Consider the following 12,714-nt stretch of genomic DNA (forward strand, 5'->3'; position numbering starts at 1 on the left):
AACTGTAATGCCCACCAAAGGAATAATTCAATATCCCACGAAATCCCGGATGTCTTCAACGAGCCACAGGTGACTGGTCATATCGGAAAAATTTTTAGTACCGAGCGAGACAAGAAAAAAGTAATAAAATTGTATACTTCTCTGGGTTACAACTTGCATCACCTTCAGAATTGGAGACTCAAATGATTAGAGCAAGTCATATGGACAGGACTCATCTGATATTGTTCTAAATAGCTTAGCAGGAAACTACACTAAGTAATTATTCAGGGAGCCGACTAGAGGGGATAAAATCTTAGATATCCTGGTTACAAAAGATCGAACGTTTTGCCTTTGTCAGCGTGGACAGGGAATCTGTAATGTACACAATTTCTCTTACTATGGATGCCAATATGAATGTGTAGAAAAGTGAGAAGGAATTTGTATTTAGTTAGTGTGATAAGAAATAAGTGTCTGATTACCTGAGATGTCAATATCAAACATTCATCTCTGACCATAACAGCTTTGAGAACAAAAGGAGGAACAATTTACAGAGTTATGTGTCGAGAAAAGTTGTGAAGACTGGGAAAAACCCGCAGTGGTTCAACAGCCGGGTTAGAGAGCTATTCCGAAAGCAAAGAGTGCTTCACCGCACATTTAAACGTCGCCAATACCTTGTACGTAAGCGAGATGTGAACTAGATCAGGATGAGCACCTGGAAAACCTACATACGTTCGTCGAAGTGTAAGGTAAAACACTGTGTAATGATCTAACACAATATCCTAAGGATTTTAATCCTTACATTACATCAATAAACGGATATACCTGTCCACTCACACAGTGGTCTTATTGGCACCGAAATGGAGAATGACAAAGAAATTAGGGACACTACGTTCCTTTTTCTGAAACTGTTTCCCTGGTCGAGATCGTACTCCTGTTTCCCCTTTCGAAAATCAGAATGACAGGTGTCGAAATAAATGTGTAAGGTGGCAATATTCTACCACCATGCATTACTCTGTAAATTATTTTCCATTTGCATTTGTATTAGATCACTAGGTACGGTCCACAATAAGATTATTAATCACTTCTTTAGCCGTTTCTGGTCATATCTGCGGATGTAAGACTTTTTTGTTACTAGAGCAGCGCAACAGGATAGTGCAACTAGTTTAATTTCTGTAGTACGGCATGTCTGGGATTTCATTAAAGTTGATCACTGACAGAATAAGCGACATTGGTTACCCACTCTTTAGAGACCGGTATCGGCTGAAGAGGGGCTGTGAAGAGAGTTGTCGTGTTCTACAGGAGGGGACATTTAGTACCCTGAGAGAGAGCAGGCTGAGGAAACGGCGTTTTACAACGCTGGAGGCCACAGAACCCCCCAAGCACGGACAGTGCGGGCAGGAGGTTGCACTTTGGTGGGACGAAAAAGAAATCAGAATTACATATCTGGTGAAAGAGCTTAAGTGGTGGAATAAGGATAAAAGACATCATTTTAGTATGAAGGAACGTGTGGGGTCACAAACGAAGGTCGCGACGTGGCCTCCAATGAATGTTGTCACGGGAAGTGCCATGGCATTTTCCCACTCCATAGCAGAGAGGCATATTTGATTGACAGATTGCTAAGGACGTTGAAGGAAAAATGGAATTTTCCAGGGAATCTTGTGAAAAGAGTATAAGCGTCAGGAGATTGGCTGGAAGATGGCATGACCCATTTAGTAGGAGATAATGTTTTCGTAACAGCCGCTGGTATTCGTAGCCTGAGGGCAAACGTAGGCTCAGAGGGTGTACGGCATAGAGAGGCACTTGCCTGTTGGGATAGATTGAAAGCACTTGCCTATGGGGATCGATCTAAAGACTCCGTTGGGGAGAGCCACAGCTGTGAATCTGGCGGTTAGATTTTGAGAAGTGTTGCTTGCGACACAACGGGGACGGGGGCGTGAAGTCGTTTCTCTGTGAACAGAGTTGTTATTCTGCTTATTTAAATGACGGTTCATTACCTCTCTGTGGAGCCTGAATCACATTGAAGTGCTTCTTTATGGTAGAATATCTGAACCGAGTTTCTGTTCCTGACTTGTGAGCAAACAGAATTTTTTTTTTGTCTCTTAATGAGACACATACAGTCCTACAGGTTTGTGGACGGCATACTGCTTCGTCTGTGTGGGGAGAGAGTTACGGGTAGCCCACGTACATCATCTGCACAGCGGCCAACAGCCGAACCGGCAGATCATCGCTACAGTACAACTGCTGTCCGTACTTCAACAGGTGGTGTGCACATCCCGGTTCGGCTGGTAGGGAAACACAGACAGTGAGTGTATTGAATTGCATTTCATATCGTCTGAGCTTTTTCTGAAAGAGTGTAGGCTATTCAGTATCAGCCAACTTTTTTTCATTCCAATAAAGAGGGTAAAGTGAAACAAATGTTCTGCAAGTCTCGGAATTACATTTAGAGTAGTATCCGACATTGCGTACTTCATATTTATACAATTTTTCTGCACTCCACGTGTTCTTTGCGAATAAATCATTTACGGTATCCAAGTTGTGATCCTGTCTATTACAATTCTGACTGGAAAGGCTGGTTTGATATGCTAATGGCACGATACTTCGTTTTATGGAAATCCCTTGATGTAGGTTGTCAATGATAGGGTCGCTTCAATCGTTTGTAGGCACTCGAATTCCATTGCAGAGACAATATTATTCAACTACAGATACACAAACTACATGTTACAAGCACCACTGAGGTTTAGAAATAAGCACAAGATAGAAAATTATTTGCGATTGGAACAGCAAATGAAGGAAATGACAGAGGCATAGTAAATACCCTCAGCCATACACCACACGGCGTTTTCAGAGTGTAAACGTAGATGTGGATTGTGTCATACTTCCACCTGTTACGTTTCATTATAACTGCACTATTCGTACTAATTCATTAATTCAGTGTTTGCTAGGATAGAGGAATATATTTCCATTCTGGTAATTAGAAATATACTTTCGCGTTTCATTTCGACTGGAGCACTTCACACTCATCACATTTTTCCAGTCTGTTAGCGACGTGTGATCATGGTCTATTCATTTAAGCCAAGTGAAGTGAGAGTGTTACAGGATGAGCAGTGGATGATCGCTTGTGCGGCACCCCATCAGCAAAATCTCAAAAACAGTGATACATGCATCCAGGGTGAGGAGCAAGATTACCACCACCGTCGCTCCTACATTTCACGTGCAACACGTATATTCGGAATACCCATCTGCCTGGTCGCAGATCCACTTCACTATCCCGCTGAATTCAGTTAATTGTGTTTGTTGTGCTCTTTTACTTTATCCCGACTTACCGACAATGCATGCTCATCTTAAACTGGTACGCTGCCCGAAGCTATGAAGCTCTCTTTCAGCAATCCAGTTGCAATAGTTAAGTACCCAGCGTTCTCGATCTCAGTTCACTGTCTATTATTCGTTCTCATCACAGCACTTTGAATGCTTCGTCCCACACCGAGCAGATGTTTTAACAACACTTTTTGGAGTGTACTTATTAAGAATTTCCCGTAAGGCAAGTAGCCGATAGCCTCTTGCATGTTAAGCTAAAAGATCCAAAATTTCTCTTACTAACACTTCTTAGAGGCTGTGAAGGAGAGTTACTAGATAAAAGTTTACATAACAACTGGTGGCTGGAAGTAGCTAGTTAACACATTACAAAACCATACCAGATATTTCTTTTTCGCTTTAAGAAGGATGAATTTTCACGCAGTTAACTGCAGTAAGATGCGATATCACGACCGCTATTTTACGCAATGGCTTTTTCCTACTGTACAAGGACATTGTAACATAGAATTCTCATGTAATACTGCAAGAACAAGTCTAACGGAGTTAAGTTTGTGAGCTATGCACGTCGGCCGCTTCGACCTATCCACCTATTTCCGAATACTGCATCGAGATGGCAGCGACCAGTTAACTGCAAATTCTGATTAGGTGACAAGAGATCATACCAGGTGACTGAATAATGTATGCACTCAATTCTAGTAACCTACCTACTTACAGTAAAGAAGAAGTACGTGAGGAACAGTAATATTTGTGTGACAGAAAAATCCCGAAACATACTTTCAAGTAGCAAAAACTGCATCTACAAATTGTATTTACGTAGTTAATGACAGTCAAATTCTTGAGACAAACTGGAGGTACACGGCTAGTTCCGACTCGTTGGGATAAATACATTTGCTGCACGATTAATCATCTATCGCTGACCCATAAGCCATATAACAAAGTCTGTAATCCGATCTCGTAAACAAGAGTAACTGCGAAAGTGTGGTTACAGGTCTTCTATTTAGTATAAATGGTTTTGGAAAGTAATATTTTCAGTTAAATACCCACGTAACTGGGTTCAAATTACACCACTGAGATTGTGTTAAGCTATGGTGACGGATGTGACGTAACAAGGGAGAAAATAAACGATTATGTCTTGACCTTACATTCATGCTGGAAGATCTCCACAATGCTCATTGTCTAGTTTTAAAATAAAAATGGAACAGTTTTACCGAAATTTTCCCCAAAACTCTTGTAAGCTTGCAAATAGCCCTGGTTTTGTCAGTATCTGTGGCAAGTAGTGCAAGGAGCATTCCAAAATTCGAGTTGAGATAGCTATTCTGAGGCCAATACTTTCCCAAGACGGACTGGGTGCACTTTTGACTAACCACTGAAAGGGATACCTTGAAATGAACAGATCCTGACTCTGTTCTGAAAAGTACTGCTAAACGATTATTCGGGGAAAAATTAACGGTACATAACCTGAACAACTGTAGGAATCATATTTAACTTTATTAAGAGAATATTTCTCTATCGTATTACACACATCTTGTATTTTCCCTTACCGTTGCATACATAAAATCTTTGCAATTTTTTATCGGTTATCAGGATCTTTCATGATAAATTTATTAATATGTAACTATTTACTCATGAGTTTCCTTCAGATCTACAATTTACGCATTGTAACGGTGTCTAATGTGTAGCACTCAATTATGAAATTAGATGTTGTTTTTTGTATTTATGTCGCACATTTTCCTTTGAGAAGTGAAATAATTTGTAAATTAGGAAATTAAAATCCTCCATTAGAAATCTAGAGAAAGAAAAGGAAATTTGTATATTCATCTTTCCATTTAGTTTAATAGACCGGAAATTTTTATTGATGCTAGAAGAATGCACTAGTTCAAGTTCTATTTGCTTTCACTACAAGTTTTTAAGGATCTCACGAATTACGCTGAACAGATTGATTTGATTGCTCTTTTAATATTTCGCACTGGAGTAAGATTTCGATATTTATTTCTGTTACAGAAGACTATATATGTGATACATATTTTAAGAGATGAAACAACCCTCATCCACGTTGTTCCGTGGTATGACGTTTTTCTTACCACAAGTGCGTAATAACAAACTGCATCTAGCTGCATCTGGCAGCCTGCTTTAATTTGCGCGCGCGGCGACCTGAAGGGATGACTTCATTGTTACTTAAATAGGAAACGGTGCAGCATATCGCAAACAGTCGAGATAGTTTCTATCTGTTTTCTGTGTCGTCCTTTGATTTTTCTTTGGAATGAAGTTCGAGAGAATGTCTATTACCTCTGCACTCATGCTTGCCTCTTATGATAGTGGTTTTTCTCAACTGAAAACTACGGTCACTCTAGAATGAGATTTTCACTCTGCAGCGGAGTGTGCGCTGATGTGAAACTTCCTGGCAGATTAAAACTGTGTGCCCGACCGAGACTCGAACTCGGGACCTTTGCCTTTCGCGGGCAAGTACTCTACCATCTGAGCTACCGAAGCACGACTCACGCCCGGTACTCAAAGCTTTACTTCTTGCAGTACCTCGTCTCCTACCTTCCAAACTTTACAGAAGCTCTCCTGCGAAACTTGCAGAACTAGCACTCCAGAAAGAAAGGATACTGCGGAGACATGGCTTAGCCACAGCCTGGGGGATGTTTCCAGAATGAGGTTTTCACTCTGCAGCGGAGTGTGCCCTGATATGAAACTTCCTGGCAGATTAAAACTGTGTGCCCGACCGAGACTCGAACTCGGGACCTTTGCCTTTCGCGGGCAAGTGCTCTACCATCTGAGCTACCGAAGCACGACTCACGCCCGGTACTCACAATTTTACTTCTGCCAGTACCTCGTCTCCTACCTTCCAAAAGGCAAAGGTCCCGAGTTCGAGTCTCGGTCGGGCACACAGTTTTAATCTGCCAGGAAGTTTCATATCAGCGCACACTCCGCTGCAGAGTGAAAATCTCATTCTGGAAACATCCCCCAGGCTGTGGCTAAGCCATGTCTCCGCAATATCCTTTCTTTCAGGAGTGCTAGTTCTGCAAGGTTCGCAGGAGAGCTTCTGTAAAGTTTGGAAGGTAGGAGACGAGGTACTGGCAGAAGTAAAGCTGTGAGTACCGGGGGGTGAGTCGTGCTTCGGTAGCTCAGATGGTAGAGCACTTACGGTCACTCTTATTACACGAATGGGACATAGTGAAGAAGAAGTCTTACTTACAAAAGTGGCTTGAAATAACGCCATACAAGCGATGACAACGCTGAGGGCGAACTGCGTCATTGCGATGGGGCTCATGGTGTCCTGGAGGTACGCTACGAACCTGGAAGAGGAAAACGTTTTAAATAACACCATCAAATGAAATGTACTTTAGCAAGTTTGATGTACTCGGTATATATGGACGCGACAGTACATTAATAGTATGAGAAACTGGCTTGGCAATTCCATTTTCTGAGATTATGCAGTGCTGAATGTATGAAAAAGAGCTAACCGTATTTCAACCTTGTGAGTTATATTTCTGTGAGAAAATTTTTTTTTTATAATTGTTTAATTTGAATATTTTAAGGTTAAGATTAACTCTGAACAACATAATGGTCAATGTATTTATATTCAGGATAACCGAGTGTACAGTTCTTAATCTTGGAAAAATACCATTTTTCATGTGCTGCTATATTATAATTTTGTCTCGTGTTTCTGAAGTCAACTGTCTCAAGACAATTAAAATTTAATCATCATTTATGTTAAAGGTGGGCCGGCCAGTGTGGCTGAGCAGTTCTAGGCGCTTCAGTCTGGAACCGCGCGACCACTACGGTCGCAGGTTCGAATCCTGCCTCGGGCTTCGATGTGTGTGATGTCCTTAGGTTAGTTAGGTTTAAGTAGTTCTTTGTTCTAGGTGACTGATGACATCAGATGTTAAGTCCCATAGTGCTCAGAGCCATTTGAAACAATTGTTAAAGGTGGACGTAAGTAACTATATATATATATATATATATATATATATATATATATATATATATATATATATATTCCACACCCCCTGCTAAACCACCAAATCGTTTTCAACCAAATTTGGTGCACGTATCACTATCACTTACTGTCTGGAAAGAACCACTCTTCCAGTAAAAGCCATTACCTCTCCAAGGGGTGATGATAGTACTGAAAGAGCAGCGTAGCTCACCATACTCAAGTAGTGAGACTACACTCATCAGCTATTTGAGAATGAGAGCAGTTAGTGACTTGGATCCAACTTAACGTGATTTCAAACCTTTACATTTTCTCGCTATAACTGCCAACAAACCAAGGAACGGTAAGAAATTTATCACTTACTACAATTTCGCGTGTAATACAGTAAAACAGGCTGATCAGATACGATCTTTTAATTTGTTACCTCTTTACTACCACGTCTTTGCAGCTTGAATTGCATACATTATTTACATGTATTTCTCGAGATATGGCATCATAAACACCGATATCCATTTTCGCTGTTCATACGGTAAAACTGCCGAATCATGCATAAAAGTTAATTACTTCTTTACTACTTGCTCCATTCGCAATGCACTCCACAGACATTATCCATATATATAACTAGATATACCTCAAAATGTATGTCATTGCATGACATATCTTTCAGGAGATATGACGCCATAAACATTAAGCTGCGTGAAAATGAAACTGCATGACGAAATTCACTGAAGGTACCGGTGGAATATACAAACAAATATGTGCCAGATAAGTTACATGCATATCAAATATATATTACACGTGCGTGACATGGTGTCAAAAAATAACACACCTTACATTGAATTCCTGAAACAATTGTGGTTAACTCGTTAAGTCACAGGACATAATTACACGAAAATGGACAACTTTTATTGATAGGCAAACCGAAGTGAATAAACAAACCAACATATCATGAATATACACCACTGACACACACACTAGTAACTGAACGCAAGTAATTTCTCGAACTGGAACTACGAGTTGCACTTCTGAGAGAAAACAGAATTTTACGGCAGAACGCCGTCCTGCTAAGCTGAAACCCTCACCACAGGATACTTAGTGTACACAATGAGACACCGCACTCAGTGTAGGCTGCTGTGAAAAGCAGCCCTTCTCCCTGCTTTTAACGACGACCTTAGTAAAGCCTTTCTACAGGAACACGGCCGGAGATCGCAGATAAACATCTGGAGAAACTCAAATCAGAAGACTCGTGACTCACTATACCCACTTGTGTTAAACCTGACATGAACGAAAAAGCTGTTTATCTCAGTATTACATAGCAGAACTTAAACTCTGCCCTACGAAAGAAACGACAGCTGTGAAAGGCTACAAAAACTCTAGTAGGTGGAGTTATAACAAGTACAAACGCCATGATTGGCCAGAAAAAAAATACGTGGCCACGAGGTGTGATATATGTAAAATGCAGACAGAGTAATTGGCTCCTTGTCTTGCAGAAAATCGTCAAGATTTTGAGCAAGGTGACTCGCGCAGTGCTGAGACGTTTGCGAGAGTCATTGTGAGAACACTTGTTCACAGATTCGTCTAAATTCGTAAGGAGTTAAGTTGAAAAATCTTGTAGTTCAGAGAATCACACCAAGCACTAACAGTTAATGCTTGTGAGCGATTTGAGGGCAACGACGTACTCGCTCTTCCTGCCAAATAGCGTGTACCATGCCAATTAACTTAGTTACGGAAAATAAGAGTCTCGGCTTCACTAAAGACGTAGGAAATGTATCAGACTGGTGTTCAACAGTCGAGAGAGATTTAGAATATTCTTGAGAGTCTCTTCGGGTTTGATGCCGGATCCTAAAATCAACATGACTCGGTATTTCGGCGGTCCAACTGGTCGCCATCTTCAGGAAAATGCTGCTTCTGCTGATGAGTCCCGCTGAGAACTGACGCCAGGTTGCAGATCGACGTCCTATACAGGCCACCGTTCAGTACAGTTGATTTTAGGATCCTTTAGGATCCAGCAGAAAACCCGAAGAGACTTTCAAGGCTTATTACGCCGGGAAAGCCTACGTAATGAGATTTAGAATAGGTTCTCAGATTTATAGCTCGCACCGACAGCCGCCACTGCTGCCGCCAATGCAAGGTAATCACACGCGCTCGCGCCACACCAGCAAGAAATATTCAGTTGACTCTAAGAACTGCCGTCGTCTCCTAATTTTCGTACATTGAACCGGGACCTGCAGTTAAACATATTCACAACTGTCTTGTTTAATTAAAGCAAAAACGCGAGATGTCCCATCTAACGGAAAGGACTGATCAGCCACTGTAGAGTTATGAATTCTTTTCATTGTTTACTTCTTTTTGGTTGTTCTTATCGACCCCATTCAATTTGGGTATTTTCATTGTGCATCTTAGCGTAATAGATATCTCTTGCCCGAGTTGTATTTAATTTGTTTGTATTTTTATCGACCCCAGACATGGTCATCAACCATCATACCACTACAGAATCTTATTACAGTTAGGAATTTCGTTTCATAGTTTTGAACGCCCAACATCAATATTTTGGCATCCTGTGCATAATTTTTCTAATATTCCTATGTCATGAATTCGTACTTAGAGTACAAATATATCTCAATAACGGAAATCTAAGACTTTCACTTCTGATAACATATAGATACGTGTGAACCCGTACATTAATTTCTGTTAGCGATAACGTTTCCTTTGCAAGGAGTGTAGTGGAGCGATATTCAGATAATTGTCTGACTGCATCACTGCCATACTCTGCACTCTTCTGGACTCTGCGTGCGTGAGATGGTATCGTCCCACCTTGCAGGCCGTAGGTTGAACACCAAATTCTTAAAATACTCACAGGGCGTCCTTGGACAACTGTGGTAGGAAGACACATCAGAACCAATCTCGCAGACGTGTTAGATAATGGCCGGCCGAAGTGGCCGTGCGGTTAAAGGCGCTGCAGTCCGGAACCGCAAGACCGCTACGGTCGCAGGTTCGAATCCTGCCTCGGGCATGGATGTTTGTGATGTGCTCAGATTAGTTCGGTTTAACTAGTTCTAAGTTCTAGGGGACTAATGACCTCAGCAGTTGAGTCCCATAGTGCTCAGAGCCATTTGAACCATTTTGTTAGATAATGGGGACCCTGCCAGTATGGAAAATAACATGCTAAGGTGGTCAAAAATATGTATTTGCTAAGACAGAGAAAAACATACTCGTAAAAACATTGTATTAAATTTTTGCGTCGTATCAACCAATGGTAAATATTAGTGACTATTGACTAGTCAATGGGGAGACAGAGACGTGCAATGCACTGAGAGGCGTACGCAGTATTCCCATAGTACATTTGCAATGGATTTGTTAACTCTAAGTTTTTCTTGAAAATGTACACATGGCTGACACAGCGTTCATAAATTGGTTCTGTCCCAACTAGTAAATCACGGTCGCACAGTCTTGTTATTGTGTCAAGGGAATTAGGAACACTAGATGAAGGGCGACGGTAGTAAGTTTAAGAAGCCAGTATGGTTGTACGATCGCAAGATTGAGCGAAGTATGACGCGTCAGCCGGCCGAAGTGGCCGTGCGGTTAAAGGCGCTGCAGTCTGGAACCGCAAGACCGCTACGGTCGCAGGTTCGAATCCTGCCTCGGGCATGGATGTTTGTGATGTCCTTAGGTTAGTTAGGTTTAACTAGTTCTAAGTTCTAGGGGACTAATGACCTCAGCAGTTGAGTCCCATAGTGCTCAGAGCCATTTGAACCATTTTTTATGACGCGTCAGTTAAAACTGTAAAGACGGGAATCAGAGAGATTAGCAATGGCAGATCGAGACCTTGACTAAATTGAGACTGACACCCAGCAAGATGTGCAGGAATGTCAGGACAGAATAACAGACCACACAATACCGCGAGAAATAGATCAGGGTGTGAAACAGGACGTAAACAAAGAACAACGAGGCACCTAACGCAGAGGTTCAGCAAGATGGGGAACGTCTCTATATGTAGGTCCCGTAGTATATATAATAAGACCGCCCTCACAACAAAGTACAGGCAATTCAAGTCGATATGTGTGATCACATAGTTCACTGCAGTTAGTTTCGGACGGACACGAGAATGTAAACGCAAAGCGAAGAGTGTTGCAAGAAGAGGTAGTAGGACCCGTTAATCTGTCGGGAATTCTTTAGCAATTAACGTGCACCATAAAGATACAAAACAGAGAGATGAAACAACAGACGAAACAACTGCAACAACACATACGTGAGCAGCAACCAGAAACAACGAAACAACTGTGTGAGGTCAGACAACAGTTATGTCACATAGAGCAACAGGCTAAAGAATCCAGAAATGTGATCGAAACTTCAATAATATTTCACACACAATTAAGAACATATATTTACAAGGTCCAAGTGGGCGTGAAAGCATTGCGTGACAACACACAGACTGGAATCCAAACATTGCGTGGTGATAACAAAATATTACGTGATAACACTCATGGTGAAATTACGAAGATAACCGAAAAGGTTAAACAAGTTAGACGCCAAACAACAGGCACAGCGCGACAAACATTTGAAGATACTGTGTTGCAAAAACACATCACGAAAACAGTTCTCGAGAGGTACTATACTCGCATCGTGAGAATAGAAGCGAAAACGAAGAGTCTGTTCGAAAAACTCAGAGAAGAGCTGTTGCAAACTATACAAGAGTTAAGTGATCAAGATCTTGCAAGGTCTGAATCCGTAACAACTTCCGAGTCAATAACACCACCAGGAAGGCAAGAAGTTTCACAAGAAACAAAAAAAGGATTTCACGTAAAAACAACTCAGTTCACAGATGAAAAAGAAATTACGCGATATCCGACAACCTACGATACCACAGGAACGTTTCGAAACTAACGAAGAGCAGACGTACCACAAAGACATTGGGTACCGTATGCATACTTCTCGGAACAATGCGGACCACATGATGAAGCGGCAGGAAGTGCAAGGGAGCGAAGGTTATAGCGCAAAGCATACCGACACTCGCGGAGAGCCGATGAAAGAAAGTCATTGCGTTCCATTACAACGACTTCATACATTACTAGGCAAATGTTACGGTGGACGATATGCAATGGATTTACCACAACGTGAAACACTAACACGTGAAATGATCTGGAACAGAAGTGGCGAGGACTCTCGACTTTCGTACGGTACCATGACGAGGTACGATAATGGTCAGTTCCTCACCGTAAGGAAGTTTCAGCATTTTCGTGAAGGAAACTCACTGCATTCACGAACATTCATTGATCAATCCAGAGTTACTCTATCGGAACATTCGACATTAGCACAAAAACTAGACTTCATATGTGCCCATTTGTCTCGAACAGTACCAGAAACGGTGCAAAATGTAGCATCTATATGTCGATCATACGAATATTTCAGAGATTACTTTCTCTCACACTACGGTGAAGTATGAACTACTTCAAAATCTATACTTCGAGAATTCCGGAGAGAAG

General features: G+C 41.5%; 1 protein-coding gene across 1 annotated transcript in view; it reads right to left on the reverse strand.

Moving 5' to 3' along the window:
- Positions 1-12,714, reverse strand: part of LOC124545976 (odorant receptor 43a-like) — a 46,193-nt gene that overhangs the window by 19,702 nt on the left and 13,777 nt on the right. The window contains exon 2 of the mRNA XM_047124941.1: positions 6,491-6,590. Within this exon, the coding sequence (XP_046980897.1) occupies positions 6,491-6,590 (100 nt within the window). The remainder of the gene's footprint in view (positions 1-6,490; positions 6,591-12,714) is intronic.

Source organism: Schistocerca americana, chromosome 8 (genome assembly GCF_021461395.2).
Source record: "Schistocerca americana isolate TAMUIC-IGC-003095 chromosome 8, iqSchAmer2.1, whole genome shotgun sequence".
In the NCBI taxonomy this organism is placed as follows: Eukaryota; Metazoa; Arthropoda; class Insecta; order Orthoptera; family Acrididae; genus Schistocerca; species Schistocerca americana.